The sequence below is a fragment of the Pteropus medius genome, unplaced genomic scaffold, assembly GCF_902729225.1.
Source record: "Pteropus medius unplaced genomic scaffold, Ma_sr-lr_union100, whole genome shotgun sequence".
In the NCBI taxonomy this organism is placed as follows: Eukaryota; Metazoa; Chordata; class Mammalia; order Chiroptera; family Pteropodidae; genus Pteropus; species Pteropus medius.
In genome coordinates, this window is record NW_024346819.1 from 67,288 (window position 1) to 83,107 (window position 15,820).

At 61.8% G+C, this 15,820-nt stretch overlaps 2 protein-coding genes across 4 annotated transcripts in view; one reads left to right on the top strand and one right to left on the bottom strand.

Moving 5' to 3' along the window:
• The first annotated feature begins 208 nt into the window (after positions 1–208).
• ZFYVE21 (zinc finger FYVE-type containing 21) lies at positions 209–12,986 on the top strand. 2 transcript variants are annotated; one of them, XM_039876559.1, is made up of 8 exons: positions 209–410; positions 8,313–8,363; positions 8,739–8,907; positions 9,658–9,733; positions 9,817–9,908; positions 10,450–10,497; positions 12,196–12,338; positions 12,425–12,986. In XM_039876559.1, the coding sequence occupies exons 1-8, from the start codon at positions 273–275 to the stop codon at positions 12,458–12,460; spliced, it is 753 nt and encodes a 250-aa protein (XP_039732493.1). In that variant the 5' UTR covers positions 209–272; the 3' UTR covers positions 12,461–12,986. The 2 variants fall into 2 exon arrangements, with proteins under 2 accessions (XP_039732493.1, XP_039732494.1); XM_039876560.1 differs by lacking the exon at positions 10,450–10,497 and having other exon boundaries at positions 212–410.
• Positions 12,987–13,068: 82 nt separating this feature from the next.
• The window catches only part of PPP1R13B (protein phosphatase 1 regulatory subunit 13B), a 70,131-nt gene continuing 67,379 nt past the window's right edge, over positions 13,069–15,820 (bottom strand). For both annotated transcript variants that reach the window (XM_039876537.1, XM_039876536.1), the window contains 2 exons: positions 14,892–15,091; positions 13,069–14,192 (listed from right to left, as the gene is read on the bottom strand). In XM_039876537.1, the coding sequence (XP_039732471.1) occupies positions 14,151–14,192; positions 14,892–15,091 (242 nt within the window). In that variant the 3' untranslated portion in view covers positions 13,069–14,150. The remainder of the gene's footprint in view (positions 14,193–14,891; positions 15,092–15,820) is intronic.

A 15,820-nucleotide genomic window follows, 5' to 3' on the forward strand; every position in this document is an offset into this window, starting at 1 on the left:
GCCGCCCCGAGAGGGGCGGAGCGTACCCGGGCCGGCCCCCGCTGCCGATTGGTGACTGACCACAGGGTGGCAGAGGCGGTGCCCTTGCGCGGATTGGCAAGCACAGCGATGGGGCGGAACCCTGGCGCCGATTGGCTCGCGCTCCGGGCCGGGCTTGGCGATTGGGCGCGGGTGCTGTCAGCCTAACGGGCGGGCGGGGCTTTTGGCGGGGCGGGGCTTTTTGCGGGGCGAGGGTCTGTGTGAGGGTGGCGGGCGAGCGCTGAGGCGGCGTCATGTCCTCCGAGGTGGCCGCGCGCCACGATGCCAAGAAGCTGGTGCGCTCCCCCAGCGGCCTGCGCATGGTGCCCGAGCACCGCGCCTTCGGCAGCCCGTTCGGCCTGGAGGAGCCGCAGTGGGTACCCGACAAGGAGGTAGGTTGCGGTCCCCGCCAGTCGCGCGTCCGCGCCCCGCGCCTCGGGACCCTCGACACCCGCAGACGCCCGGGACCCCCAGGCCGCGGCCCTGGACCCCGTCCGCGCGCCCGGCACGCCCTGTCTCCCCGACGCCCCGCCTCAGCTGGAGCAGCCTCTGCTCCCCGCTGGCCTCCTCCGCTGCCCTCCTGGGGCCCCTCCCGGCCGCCCTCGGGCACCCCTGTTCCGCGCCCTTAGGGAGCTCCCAGGCTCCTGCCGCCCGCTCTCCACTCATGCAGGGACCTCGGGCACCCTGCCTTCTGCATGGTTTCCTCGCTCGGGGCGCCAGGTGTCCGCCAGCTCTCCCCCCGCTAAGTTTCTGTGCCCCTCGCACGGGCCTCGCTGGTGTTTCCGGGCTCTGCCCACCTGGATGTCATCTGCATTCCACGACATCAACTGGTTGAGCCGCTGGGGCGGGACCGCTGAGACCCAGTTGCAGCCCCTGCCCAGGGGGAGCAGAACCCCGTATTTATTTATAGTACAGCCTTCTCTGCGGAGGGCCCCCGGGTATGGACTGCGGTGGCCGGTGGCGTTTGCACGGAGTCGGAGTCTCCAGGTGGAGAGCGGGAGCGCGTCCTGCTCGGGGAGCCGCACCTGCTCGGAGCGGCGGGAGCAGGCGAGGCCGCGGGAGTGAGGGGTCGGAGGCCAGTTGCTGCCCCGTGGGCGGGTGGCCGCGGCACCTTCTGGAGGCCCTTTAGTGCCCTGCCGGGGAGTTTGGACTCCATCCCATCAGCCAGTGATTCGCAGCGACGCGAAGCCAGGCGGAAGAACTTTTCGCGTTCCTGTAAATCGGTGATGTCTGAAAGACGTCAGCGTGCGTGCCTTATTGAAATTAAATGTGTCGGGGTCACATTGGTTAGTACAAGTTTCAGGTGTGCAGCTGCACAGTACGAAGTCTGTGTGCTCGCCGCCGGAAGTCTAGGCTCTTTCCTTCACCACGTATTTGACCCCTTGACCCCCTTCGTTCCCCCACCCCCCTTTCCCTCTGCTGACCACCGTCCCGTTGTCTGTATCTGAGTTTGTTTGCTCCTTGTTTTACATCCCGCACATGAGTGAAGCCATCAAAGTGCTGGGTTTTTGTTGTTGTTGTTGTTTTAAGCACCTTTAAATTACAGCTCCGTCTGGCATTAGGACAAACTGCTTCTCCTGTCCCCTGAGAATCCCTGTTACAGGCACAGGTGTTCGGCAGACGAGTGAAATCAGGTGTTTTTAAAGCAGTGGGCGGGGACGTGCCTCGCCCGGTGGGGGCAGGGCAGCGCGGGACGACACATGCCCGCGAGCCGCTGTCCTTTGCTCCCTTTCTGTTGCTCGTCCCCGGGCGTCTGGCGGTAGATGGCAGTCGCGGAGTTGAGAGAGGCCAGCGCACAGCCACGTTGGGAGTCGCCCAGGCCACTAGGGAGGCTTCGCGGAGTGGGTGGTCACTGAGCGGGGCCAGGCCACCGCCTCCTTTCGGTTTCTTGTCGCCCTGTTTGCGCTTATCTCTGCATTGCTGCCCTCGGCCTCTCTGCGCTCACAGAATGTCCCCTCTCCCCGCACACCGCCCCCCTGGCGAGTGCTGTTCAAAGACAGTTAAAGGGGAAACAGGCAACATCAGGACTCGTTCTCACAAACGAGTACGTGTCACAGAGTCCACTTAGCTGTGGCAGTGAGCCGCGCAGATATCAGGGGTCAAGGAGAGGTCAGAGGAGCACAGTGACAGGGAAGGCTGGGGAATGGCCGCTTTCATCATGGGGGAGGGGCCCCACGATCTCAGCGGGGTGCAGGCTGCCTGTCTATAGGTATCTCCAGTTGATCCAGCCGCCGGGTGCGGGGGGGAGGAGGAGGTGTTCCAGAGGCCAGGCCGGTGTGTCACAGGGTTTTTCTACTATTGCCCCGCGAAGAGCCTCTTCAGACGTTTTGTCTCCAGTTGCACCCCGCGCCCCCCAAACGTTCGCTGCCGTGCGCCGCGCGCGCCGCGCGCTCTAGGGGGCCTGGTTTTCCCGGGAAGCGCGTTTGCCCGCGGGTGGGCGCGGCGCGGGTCGGACGGCTTCTCGGCTACGACCCGACAGCCCTGGCCCGGCGCCCGCGGTGTTTCCGGGGAGCCCTGCACACGTCGCCTCTGCTCGCGCCGCGGCGTCCCGGCGGGCAGGCGCGTCTGGAGCCCGCCGCGCTGTCACGCGAGCTCTTGCGAAACTCCTGCGAGGCTGGGTGGCGACACCCCCTCCCTTGGAAGTTGCATGCCCCTCCGGAAGCGCCCCGCCCTGCCCGCACTAACCGTGACCTGAGTCGCCAAGGAAGGCCCTGGAAGCCGAGCGAGCCTGGAGGAGGGGAGGGGACCTCCCAGGGCGGCCAGACTTCCCTGAGTGTGAGGAAATGTTTTTAAATTCACTGCGGCGGGGCCCTAGAGCCCAGAATAACCGGAGAGTCGCGGGAAGAGACAGCGGCGTGGGCGGCCTGGGCTGGCCGCCGGGATGGAGCCCCGCCTCGGCTGCGCCGCCTGGGGGCGGCCAGCGGGCAAGCGGCGCGCGTGTGGCGTTGCTGCCCTGGCGCTTGGGGTGCCCAGCCCGACGCACTTGGCTGCGCTCTGCCCGTTCGGTGTTTCTGGGGCCCCAGGTCATTGTGTGCAGGGGTGACTCGAGCATGGGGAGACCCAGGTGTGAGGACGGGCTTCTCCGTGGTGGTTTGGAGTGGGTGGGGGGACGGCAGCAGAGTGACATATCGTCCTCAGCTTTTCTGCCCATCCTCCCCGCACTTCTTGACCGTGCACAGATTAGTCATTGTCATCCGTACATGTTCGCTCGTGTGCCAGACCACCCAGTCCACGTCTGTGTGTCTGCGAGTATGTGGGACGCGTCTGACCCTGTGCCAGGTTACTAGGTTGGGCCCAAGGGGATGCCCCTTAAGGTGTTGAAATATTTGGGGATGTGCGCGCATCTGTAGCGCTCAGCTTCTCGGAGGGGCTCCTGCCCCAGAAAAGACTGAGGATCGCTTCTCAGGTGTGAACCCAGAGGGTTATGTGATCTCTGCCCCCAGGGGTTCGTGGGGCAGGGAGGTGGGCAAGGAGGGAGCCTGGAATGATCTCGAGGGGCTTGAGAGGCTGCCATCAAAGTGGGCTGGGGCGGGCCATCTGGGCATGCGCCCTCCGGGCTTAGTCACAGGCAGCCGGGATACTGTTTTTACCCGTGAAACCCATGCAGTTTTGCACCCCGCCCGCTATCTTCCCATCCTCGACCCTGGGTGTAAACAGTGCTGACGACAGCGTGGTGCCGTCACGTCGACACCGGACACTTTCGGTGCAGAGCTGGGGAGATCCAGAGCAAACCGGACTGGGGGAATTTCATTCCACTGGGTCCTTGGGGGTGGGGCACACTGCTGTGACCACCCGATGTGGGGTGCAGGTGGAGATGCAGGTGGAAGTGGGGGTATGAGTGGAAGTGGGGTGCTGGTGGTCTGACCTGACAGCAGATCAGGGGATGCATCTCCCCAGGTCACAGCCGAGGGGCCTGGAGGAGAGAAGCCCGTGAGTCAGGTTCGCGGGCGCCTTGTTCTGGTTGATGGGTGGGGACAGACAGGTCAGCGAGTCAGAGGCGGAGGTGAAGAAGGGAACCTGGGGTCTGTGTCGGCCTCGTCCCAGGTGAACGGGCACCTGAGTCTCGTCCAGGTCGTGTGGGATGGGGCTCTCTGAGGGGTTTGGGATCGCAGGTGAGTGCGGGCACGAGGGGCCGGGGGCTGGGGCGGGTGGCCCTGTGGTCCCTCTGCCACTGTCGGGAGAAGCCCACCACAGGGCCCAGACCATGGGTTCCTGGGTGGCCTGCACCCCCGGCCAGTTGCCCGTGACGGCCCAGCACGCGGAGGGTCCCGACATTGGCAGGCGCATCTTGTCTGTGAGGGGCAGCGGCCCCCCCCCACCTTGGGAGCAGCTGGCTGGCATCTGTGACCTGGCATCTGTGACCGGCTTGTCCCCTCCCTACAGCCCTCGTGTCTGCTCCTGGATCCCCTGGGATCTGAGTTTCCTACCCCCCAGTGACCCCGCACTAATGAATTACCACTTTGACCCGGGTTCATTTATATTTGTAGGAGTTATACTTTCACTCTTTAAAAAGAGTCATTTTTCAATAAAGATACATCAGTACATGTATTTAAAATTTTTAGTTTTATGATTTATTTTTGAGGAACCTAAGGAGTGGTCTAGTGTGAGAGCCTGGGGCCAGTCAGGTGGGAGGGTGCGGCCACCCTTGGTCATACCCCAGCCTCAAAGGGATCGGAGGCGCATGTTCTAAAGCTGCTTTTTTTTTTTTTTTTTTTTACAGTAGCTTCTTTTTAACATTCCTTTAAGCCCTGCAAACTTTGTGTTTTCGGACTGTTTTACCTGAGAGGGAGATGCTGTCCACTGTCCCTTGGGGATGGTGGTTCGTTCTGAAGAGTTGCCCTGGGCACATTTGGGGGTGTGGAGGGTTGAAGACCTCAGGCCTCCCATCAGCTCCGTCAGCCAAGGAGCGGGGCATCACTCTGGGGCCCTTTTGCCAGCCCGGCTGCGGCCCCTCCTGGTTCCCTTGTCCTGCGCGTGGCTCCAGCTACAGGACCAGCCCGGGCCTCCTCCCAGCTCCCCAAGTCTGCAGGGGTCCTTGCTAGCTCATTGGGGCAGCCAGGGGAGCATGCTGGGAGGTGGAGCGGCCCGTGTCCCTTAGGGACCCTGGGAGGCTTCTTCCCTCCAGTCCCCACCAGGCGAACTTGGCGCGGTGAGCGATGAACACAGGTCCAGGCTCCCGTTGACACTGCCTCCCCGGGAATGAGGTCCCGGAGGCCGCTGTGGGTCCCCTGCCTGGCTGGGGTCTGGCGGCAGAGCATGTGGCTCTACCTGCACCCCCGCCTGGGTCCCCCTGAAGGTCCTCAACGCCTTGGTGGGTCAGTCCTGCAGGTCTTGGTCCTCCCTGGTGACTGTACCTGTGTGACTGTCAGCCTGGCCCGCCCTGGCCGTGACAGTGAGAAGCTGGCATCTCAGCTTTTGCTGCGTATGGTGTTGGGGCGGGGTGCGCCTGGTCTCTGGATGGCAGCTGCCCAGGGCCCCAGAGCCGAGTGTCCCGGGAGTCTGGGCATGCTGCCCGCAGATCTGCAGCCATTGCTTTCCTCGTCTGCATTTGTTTTGGTGGTGGCACAGTGGTTAGACGTGGACGCAGACCGTGAAGTCACCGCCCGCCACCACGCGCGGTCATTACATTCCCTGTGCTGCTCTTTCTACCCTGTGACTGTCGTGGAACTGCCAGGTTGTACTTCCTCACCCCCTCCCCCTTCTCACCCAGCCCCCCAACACCCTCCCATCGGGCAGCCGTCAGCTCTCTGAATCCGAGTCTGTTCACATTTGTTCGTTCGTTTATTTTATTCCTTAGATTCCACATGTAAGTGAGATCCTACGGTATTTGTCTTTCTCTGACTTATGTCACTTACCATAATACCCTCCAGGTCCGTCCATGTCATTGCAAATGGTAAGGTCTCATTTTTTATGGCTGAGTAATATTCGATGGTACACATGTGCCACATCTTGATCTGTTTGTCTGTCGATGGGCACTCAGGTCGCTTCCGCGTCCGGGCTGCTGTAAACAGCGCTGCAGTGAACACAGGGCAGCATAAATCTTTACGAATTAGTGTTTTGCTTTTCTTTGGATAAACACCCGGAGGTGCAATTGCTGGGTCGAAAGGCAGTTATAGTTTTAATTTTCTGAGGAACCGCCAGACTGTTTTCCAGGGTGGCCGCACCCGCGTGCCGTCCCACTGGCAGGGCCCGGGGCTCCCTCTTCTCCACGTCCTCGGGCAGCCCTTGTTTGTTGATTTATTGATGCCAGCCATTCTGACAGGCGTGAGGTGATACTGTGGTTTTAATTTGCATTCCTCTGAGGATTAGTGACCTTGAGCATCTTTTCATGTCTCTGTTGGCTGTCTGTATTTCCTCTTTGGAAAAATGTCTATTCAGGTCTGGTTTGGGAATCACGGTAATGGTGGCCTTGTTCCGTAAGTTAGGGAGCTTTCCCTCTCAAAGTTTTTGGAATAGTTTGAGAAGAAGAGGTGTTAATTCTTCTTTGAATGTTTGGCAAAATTCGCCTGTGAAGCCATGTGGCCCAGGCCTCTGGTTTGTTGGAAGTTTTTTGATGACCGATTCGATTTCGTTGGCGATCAGTCGGTTCGGATTCTGTTTTGTCTTGACTCAGTCTTGAGGGAGTGTGTGTTTCTAGGAGCGCATCCGCCTCTTCCGGATTGTCCAGTTTGTTGGCATGGAACCTGACAATCGTTTGTATTTCTGTGGAGTCCACTGTCACCTCTCATTTCTGATTTTATTTGGGTCCTCTCTCTTCCCCTGATGAGTCTGGTTAAAGCTTTATCAATTTTCTTTCTTTCAAATAACCAACTCTTGGTTTCGTTGATCTTTTAATTGTTTTTCTAGACTCTTATTTCATTTATTCTCTTTTCACGTGAAATTTATCTGCTAATTTAAAATTTTTCTTTTCCATGATCAACAGAAAATTACCTTGTTTAAAAGTCTGTCAATTTTCTGAATAACTTCGTTAGTTATTTAGAGGAATAAAAAACTTCTAGATCACTCTTATTTTTAAGGGAGCAAATTTCAAATTCTGGATGTGGTCTTACGTTTAGAAATTGGTGTTTGAACTTGCCCAGACATGTGAGCCTTAGAGTGACTGCGAGACAGCCTTTGTCACTGCCGCCTGTAAGGACTCGGAGCAGCATCCAGGCCATGGGAGAGCCTCGGGGAGCTGTCCCCACTGGATTCTGTGGCTGATGGGTATCTGGGGTCGCAGGAGTGGGTGGCCCTGTGCATAGGCCCCTCCCACTGCAGGCTGATGTCTGAGAAGGCCCAGCCTGGACACCTGTCCTTCTGTGGTCAAGGGTACACTGTGGCTCCCAGCCTCCTTCCAGGAGCATCTGCCTGGTCCTGGCACCAGTGGACTGGTTCGGACCGGGCACGTGGGCCCTGGGGACTGGGTGTGGAGTCCCTCAGGGTGCTCCTTTGCCCGCGCACCGTGCACAGGCCGAGGAGGCTGGGCCCGCAGGATGGCGTGGAGTAGGGCCCAGTTCCTGCCCTGCACGCTGGAAAGGACACAGGGACAGGCCTGCTGGCCAGGGCCGGCTGACAGACCCACAGTGCTGACCCTGGGGGTCAACCCCTGGTCCTTGCCTAGCAGGACGTGCCATCGTCACGGCGTCAGCTGCAGCTGCCTTTGTGCCGGGGCAGCTGAGCGTGTCCGCTTGCCGGCAGGTGCGCACTGGCTCTCGCGTTCGGTCAGAGGTCCGAGCTCCTTGGCGGTTGGTCTGGGGTGATGTGGCCATTTGAAGTCGCTGTTCCTTGGCACCTGGAGCAGGGCTGCCGCCCGCCTTCAGGCCACCCACGTGTGTCTGCGCTCCCAGGCTCAGTGGGTGCAGGGTTCCCGGTGCCAGCCGCACCCTAGCAGCCGGCCCTCTGCAGCTGCTTTCACGTGCCCCCCCGGCCACGCTGAGACCGTGCGACCCACCGGGACAGACACATGGCTTCCCTGGCTGGGACTCGTCACACCCCCATTCACGGGCAGGCATCTGCGTCTGCTCCTGCTGTGGAATGCCCCCGTCCCTCATGGCTCCGACCCTTGGCTCCAAGCGCAGGACCAGGGAGTTCCTAAAGTGACCTGAGCATGGTGACGTGGGCTCTATCCCCCGCCCACTCCCTACCCTGGAAAGACCTGCACTGCTGGGCACCCGCCGTCACCCTGCCAGCGCCCCGCACCCGGGACCGCGTGGGAGCCGATCCACAGAGGGGAGGCCGGTTCCCACGCCTCAGCCCGGCCTTGGCCACTCCGCTGGAGACGGCTGGGTTCTGATATTTGTCACCTTCTCTCCCAGTGCCCACGATGTATGCAGTGTGACGCCAAGTTTGACTTTCTCACCAGAAAGGTAAGCCGAGGCCATCAGGTGGGAGGGGCCCAGACAGACGTCCCGGCGCCCTCCCCAGAGGGCCGGCTCCATGGAGGGGTGGCCAGCCGCCTAGTCTGTCCCCGGGGGCTGCCTGTCCCGCTAGGAGCACCGGGAGACAGGGACTTGGCCCAGGTCAGCCCGCACGCCCGTGTGACCCTAGGGGGGTGTCCTGCCCTCAACACGAGCTTGGCTCGCGGCACAGGGGTGGGCGTCTGGGCCGAGGGGACACAAGGCTGCGACGGCACCTGCTGTGCCCAGGACCTCGCGGCTCCCCGGCCCGTGACGAATGCAGGCGGGGCCGTGCCGGGCGGCGCGTGGCCCTGACCCTCGCTCACACTGCCCTGCCGTCCCCAGCACCACTGCCGCCGGTGCGGGAAGTGCTTCTGCGACAAGTGCTGCCGCCAGAAGGTGCCGCTGCGGCGCATGTGCTTCGTGGACCCCGTGCGGCAGTGCGCCGCCTGCGCCCTGGTGTCCCACAGGGAGGCCGAGTTCTACGACAAGCAGCTCAAAGTGCTCCTCGACGGTGAGCGGCCGCGCGTCCTGCCTGGGACTGCGGGTCCTCGCAGGCCCTCGGGCGGGGGCCGGAAGAGCTGCGGCCACTTTCCCGTGAGGTCGCGCCTTGGCCCCGTTCTCTTGGGTCCCTGGAGAAGCAGCTGTGGTCCAGCTGTCCTCCCCACGGACGGAATGCCACCTACAGTGTTGGCCTGACTCTGGTGGGCTCGAGGCCAGTCAGGGGGCTGCCTGGCGATGGGGGGGCCCTGGGCTGGGCGGAGCGTGATGCTTCCATGGTGCTGTGACCAGTCCCCCGAGGATGGGCCAGCAGTAGGCGGAACTTTCCAACTGGCCGTCGTGAGCCGTGGGTGACCCAGGGGCAGCCCTCTGTGGTCCCTGCTCCGGCCACCTCTTCCACTGGCCTGTGCGGGGTCCTGGGGCCTTGGGCCAGTCCCCCGGTGGGACGCGGGCACTGCACCTCCTCTCCGGCTCTGGTCCGGCGGCCGCGCTGCAGGGCGAGGCGCAGGGCCCGTGCCGTCCGCCCTGGGCCTCCAGGTGGAGCCCCCTGCGCCTGGGCCTTCGGGATGAGCAGACCCCCCTGAGCGGCGCCTTTTGTGTCCCTCGATCCCGGAGGCCACTGCAGCCTTTGTGCCGCAGCGGTGGGGTCCCAGAGCGCAGGCGTGCCTCATCCCCTACACGCGTCCGTCCCTGCGTCTGGCCGGGGAGGGGCGAGGTGTGCGAGGAGCTGGGTGTGTTCTCACACTTGGTTTTACGCCCTCAGGAGCCACCTTCCTTGTGACTTTTGGGAACTCAGAGAGATCAGAAGCCATGGTCTGCCGTCTTTCCAGCAACCAGAGGTGAGTGGCAGGGCACTGCATGGCGCTGGCAACTGTGTCCCCTCGAGCCCTCAGGTAACACGTTTGGACACTCTGTCTGACAGGTACTTGCTCCTGGATGGGGACAGCCGCCACGAGATCGAAATCTCGCACATTGCGACCGTGCAGATTCTCACGGAAGGCTTCCCTCCTGGAGGTAAACGCCGCCTGCCCGCCACCACCAGGTGGCCTGGCGCCAGCCTCAGTGAAATCTGGGGTGACACAGTGGCATTGAGGATGGGGATATGACTTGTTGGCAGGGTCTCCAAGATGTCTGCGTGTCCTATGCTGTGGGCTGGCGTTTACTAAGTGGCTCCAGGAACCCACTGGGTTTGTGGGGGCTTAGTATGTACAGTGATGAAGGAACGTGTCCCACACACGCTCCCACGTAGGGTCCGGTCACTGTTGGCCGCCCCCAGGGAAAAGCTCCAAGTGCAGCTGGCTCTGCCTGGTGTCCCGAAAGAGGCCAGAGTGTGGCTCGTTGGGCCCTCCCTGCTCGTCAGGCCTCCGGAAATGCAGCTCCTTTACGCGGCCCGGATCTGTCCTCTAAACCCCCGCGGTGGCCACCCCTCTGCAGAAAGGGGTGCATGGCCCGTGCCGTGCGGGGTACCAGGAACCCGTGGGACTGAACCGTCCTGCTGTCCTCTGCTCGCTCTTGACTGTTCTTCTCTCCTGCCTGCCTTCCTGTCTGGACAAAGACATTCACACTTACGCCAGCCTCCTGGGGAGCCAGCCCGCCTCCGAAGGTCAGCCGTGCCCCCGGCTCTCTCCGCATGCCGTGCCGACCCTGCTTGTGTCGGGGGGACCTGTGCCAGGGGCCTCTGTGAGACGCACACTTGCTTATTTTGGTCGACTTGAAAGAGGGGGTTGGGTCCGTGACGTGGGCATTGAAAGCGTAAATGAAAACTCCCCAGCAGGAGAAACATTTAATTTGTTCAGTTTCTGCACCCCATGGGGTAGCGTTCCCCCACATCTCAACTTCTCGTGGCTGCCTGCTGGCTCTGAGCAGGCCGAGCTAGGGGCAGCAGCCCTTCTCAGTGGGCTCACTGCACTCGTCCGGGAGCCTGTGCGGCACCCTGGGCCTCTCCGACACCCCGCGTCTGTCTGATCCTCTGCATGATGAGGCGAGGGCCAAGCGGTGTTTCACCACCTCTGTCCCCCTTGGTGGCACCAAGCTGGTTGCCTGTGGCAGGCTAGTAAAGGTGCCCTGGTGCAAAGGGTAGGATCTGGAGAAGCTAGTGGTCACCCTCGGTGGCCCGAAGCCAGGGCAGGGGTCGCCACCCCAGTTGGCCTAAAGAATCCTCTGGTCTTTCTCCTGGGCAGGCCCCTGCGGCTTCTGGCGCCGCTGCCCCCTTGTGGCAGTTTTGGGAGTCCAGTGAGCCCTGCTCTGCCAGGTTTTCTAGAACCTTCAGCTCCCCAGCAGCGCTGTCCTGGGGGTCGGGGCATGGGAACAGTCAGTCCCGAGGGGCCTGCCCGCCAGACAGTCACTGTGTTCGGCTCTGCGGGCCAGACAGACTTGCAAAGGACGAAGCAGCTGGAGTGGACAGGGACGCATGCCCATGGCTGTGTGCCAGTGAACCTCTGCTTCTAGGAGCAGGTGGTGGGTGGAGCCCGGTAGGACAAGCCAGGTGACAGGCAGGGCCGGAGTGTGGCTTGCGACAGTTTAGGAGGCCTCTGGGCCCTGGAGGACAGCTCTTTACAGTTGCGATTGCCTTCGAGGTCGGCAGGCCTCTCCCAGCCAGAGCACGTTCCCTGCCTGCTGTCCTTTGTGTCCTCGCCTTGCTGGCCTGTGGGAGTCGGGCCGTCAGTCACAAAGGAAGAAGTTACAGGTGAAGTTCACTGTGTGGGGCTTGGTCTCCATGTCACTTCCCTGACTGCAGCGTGACTGCGAAGAGCCACTGTCCACGAGTGGCTGGTTCTCAGAGTAGGCGTTGGAACCAAATCATCCATGGAGCTGGTCTTGCCCTAAAGTAGGTGGCGTCAGTCAGGCCAGCCCCCCGAATTGGTGACCAGGGTGGTGGCACTTCTCTGGTGTTAGGCCTTGCTTGCATGCTCAGCCCCCTCAGCTTTGACCCTGGTTCTTGGTGGGGTGGCTGTGACCGCCCGGCCCCCGCCCTGGTGCAGACAGGTGCGATGGGCTCAGACGGAGCGGCCTTGTCTGGCTTCCTGACCGCTGGCACTCCCACGGGACCAGCAGGTGCAGCCGCACTTCCCTTGGCTCTCAGTGGCACAGTCCCTTTCCTGTGCTGCGAACTTGGGCTCGTCCAATAGAAGGCCTGAGGGGCCCGTGTCATTGGGTGCCTCCTGAGCACAGGCCCCTGCCCGAGCTGCCTCCTAGACCAGCACAGGGTTTGGGAGGCACCCTGGCCACCACTACATCAGGGCTGATGGGCTTTTGGGTGCTTGGGGTCCCCTCTGAGCCTTCTTACCTGGTCTCACTCCAGGAAGCAACGCACGGGCCACAGGCATGTCCCTGCAGTACACAACACCAGGGGCAGAGGGCATGACCCAGCTGAAGCTGACAGCCTGGGAGGATGCAAATGCCAGCAAGAGGCAGTCGACAGCATGGCTGGCAGCCATGCACAAGGTACAGCGGGAAGCTGGGCCCGCCCATACCAGCTCCTGCCAGGACAGGACCAATCGCGTTTCTCTGTATTTCTGGTCACCTTGCAGGCTGCCAAGCTCCTCTATGAGTCTCGGGACCAGTGAGTGCACGCGGGCTGGCCCGTCAGCTTGAACAGCGGAGCCTGCTCTGCACCCCCAGGTGACCAGGCCGTGTGCCGGGAAGTGCAAGTATTGGGAGAAACAGACGTGTCGCTTACCTAGTGCAATATTCACACGTTTATTAACTCTCTAAATAGCTTCCTGCTTTGGAATCTGTATTTTCTTTTGACACTTAACTGGGGTGGGAAAGACTGAGCTACACTACTGCTGATCTATTTTTGGTGTTACCTTACATTTTTATGAGTGCCAGGTTTACCGGAAGGTTCTGCCCCTCGATGCTGGTTTCCTTGGTCCTTCCACGGGGATGGCCTGGGCCGCGGGCGCTCGGGCCGGAGCCGCGTGGCCCTGGCCATAGGCTGTCGTGCGCCATGGCACTGGTCAGGGTCTGCGAACAAACCTTTGATACTTCATGGGGAGGAGCCAGCTTCGTTTTGTACTTTTCACTTTACTAAAATAATGGTACAACAGTTTGTATATAAAGCTTGATTAAAACCTATTTTGGAAATACGGATCGGGGCTCGCCTCGCTGTGTCCCTACCCGTGCGCGCTCCCGCCGCAGCGCCGTGCTGCCCCCGGAACACACCACACGCAGCCGCAGTGACAGACAGCGGTTTATTGTGCACGTTCACACGGCAGCAGCGGGGACACAGCGGTCACGTCTGGCGGCTGCACCAGCGTTCGTTTTCGTCACCACTGTGTACATTGCGCCCAAAGGTGACCAGCCACAGCAAGGGTCTTTACACATTTGTACACAAACTGTACACCAGACTCGTACATGGAAAATAAAGCCGAAGGGCCTGGATTTTAATGAGAGAAAAAACATTTCCAACATCATTCTGGGAGTTTCGAATGGTCTCGTCAAAAAATACTTTTGGTATAGAAAAGCCTGTCCATACAAGTGAACGTCAGCGAAGGGCCTCACTTGCTGGAAGCTGGGGGCAAGGATTAGCACGTGGTGGCTGGCCCCGCCCTGCCGGCCCACAGCGACCCCCCCCAGTCCCCGCACTCAGCAGAATGTCCGTGCTGTGAGCGGACAAGAACCACACCTGGGCAGCGGGAGGCTGCAGAGAAGGCAGCAGCTGTGAGCACAGGCTCCCGCCTGGGAGCCACCCGGTCTCAAGGACCCTGTGCCTGGGGCGAGGAAGCCCAGCCCAGCACCCAGACCAACACCCAGACCAGGAAGTGGGGCCCCCGCCTCAGGACTGCCAGTGGACAGGCGTGTCCCTACAGGTTCCTTTGGTAACAAAAGGGAAATACACGTGTGCCGAAGGGCAAAGGGCGGCGGGTCCCTGACGCCCAGTAAGGGGCGGGGCTCTATGGGGGAGCACATCACAGCAGCTGCCAGTTTCCACTGCTGTGTCAGGAGGAGGGCGACACTGGGAATGAGGGCGGCCTTGGGACCAAGTCGGAAAGTGTCCGTCTCCACTGGCAGCACAGGTGGTCACTTAGAAAGCTGGGTGTTTATTTGGATTTACAGTAACTGGCAAAATTCAGTCTCCTTGGAGGCAAAAGTCGAGAGAGGACCTTGCCTAGGAGCCGCAGGTGTCACGGTGGACGCCGTCTGCGACAGGAGCGCCTCGACAGCGGCAGTCGCTCCGGGCGGACGCAGGGTTAGCTCGGCCCAACTTCTCCTGAGGCTCCCTGGCCCAGCCCGCGCAGCGCTCCGAGGGGGGACTCAGGCGAGCGTCCGCTGCCGGGGTTTGATCCGAGGGTACAGCTGGGGTGCAACAGATGCGAGTTAGGGCATGACACTCTGAACGAGAATGGGGGCCGGGTGCCAGGTGCCAGGCTCCCCTGCCCTGCCCACCCCAGACAGCCCCGTGGCCAGCTCGGCGGTCAGCCTGAGACCCTCCCCCGTGCTCCCTATCACCTGCACCCCTACTCCAGGTCCCCGACCCCTCCCCAGCTCCTGGGACCACCTAGGGTACTTGTCCCCGTCTGAAAGCCCGCAGGGCAGGCCCCTCTGTTCCCTGCATGCTTGGGAGCGACAGTAGCACACCTGCCAGCCCCAGTGAGGCACGCGGAGGAGGGCGGAGGCCGCTGCTCTGCCCCGGGACTGATGCAGTTACAAATACAACGCGTAGCAACCTACAGGCTGAGAACCTCCCCCCATCAGAGAAATTTCTAGGCCGCAGTGGTCTGCTCGGGGTGAGACTGAGTGCTCGCTGAAGTTCCCCATGAGGAAACGCTGAGCGGACGCCCTGCTGTTCCCGTGTGAGGCCAGGCCTGTGCCCTGCACAGGTGCCCATGCACGGGGGACGCTGGGGCGTGGACAAAGGCAGGCTCCTGCCCAGGGTCCTCAGCAGGGTCTGTCCTCACACTGGGCCCAGTGTTCCCTGACAGCGGGTTGGTACTGGGCCTCAGGAGCCAAGCTGGCGCGGCTGAGTGGGTCTTGGGGCGCGCTCAGAGGACTTACCCCTAGCAGGTTCTTGGGCACGTAGCCCTCCCGGTCCCCGAGGCGAGCCCACCACCACTCGGTCTCGCTCTCGTCCTTGCGCCTCAGGATGGTGATGGCGTCTCCTTCGTGGAAGGTCAGCTCGTCGCTATTCTGGGCCTCGTAGCCCCACAGAGCATACACCACGCCCTTGTTCATCACGCCCAACTTCTCCTGCACCCCTGGGACGAGAGCGCAGACGGTCAGGTCCCCGCGGCGGCGGGGAGTGGAGGTCGGGCTGTGCCCAGCGCCTCCTCCCCGGGCCACACGCTGCCCTCAGCGAGAGGCCTGCTACTGAGCTCGGGGGTCCCGAGGCCAGAGTGGGTGCCGAGAGCATTTCTTCGGGTGGAACTCATGGCTCTCATCTAGAACAAGCTTCCTGAAGCCCGTGACTGAAGAGGTGGCCTGCCTGCACCCGCGTGAGACCCAGCGGCAGTGACGGGAAGTTCATGCCCAGGTGTCACCTGTGGGCATCCTAAGAAAGGCCGGCCATGCTGTGGCCCGGGCACCACCCTCCCCCACACCAGCCTCTCTGATGGGGCCTGGAGGGCGGTGGCTATTCCCGTTGGTGGCTTTGTCCCAGGGGTCGGATGAAGAGCTGGGCCCACAGGTTCTCAAGTTAGGTATGGAACGGGTGACCTGCGATCGCCTATCCCCGAGGCAGAAAAGACATTCCGGCTCTTGGGAAGCACGACCCTGCCTGGAGCGGCTCACAGAAGACTCCCGAGCTTCCATCATCCGCAGACGCCACAGGGTGGGCACAGGGCATCCAGCCTGGCCTGGCCCCAGCCCTCACAGGCCTCTTTCTGGCCATGCCTCAAGTGTCCTGGGTGCACCCCAGCAGAAGTATAGAGATGGGTGCTGCCCGGCACGCCCCCCCCGCCTGCCCCAAGGGGCGGGGTCGGCACAGA

Excerpts from the sequence above, each read along its gene's own strand:
- ZFYVE21 (XM_039876559.1), top strand. The coding sequence starts at position 273 with ATGTCCTCCGAGGTGGCCGCGCGCCACGATGCCAAGAAGCTGGTGCGC. Across the intron at positions 411-8,312 it reads AGTGGGTACCCGACAAGGAG|TGCCCACGATGTATGCAGTG; the intron begins GTAGGTTGCGGT and ends CTTCTCTCCCAG. Across the intron at positions 9,909-10,449 it reads GGAAGGCTTCCCTCCTGGAG|ACATTCACACTTACGCCAGC; the intron begins GTAAACGCCGCC and ends GTCTGGACAAAG.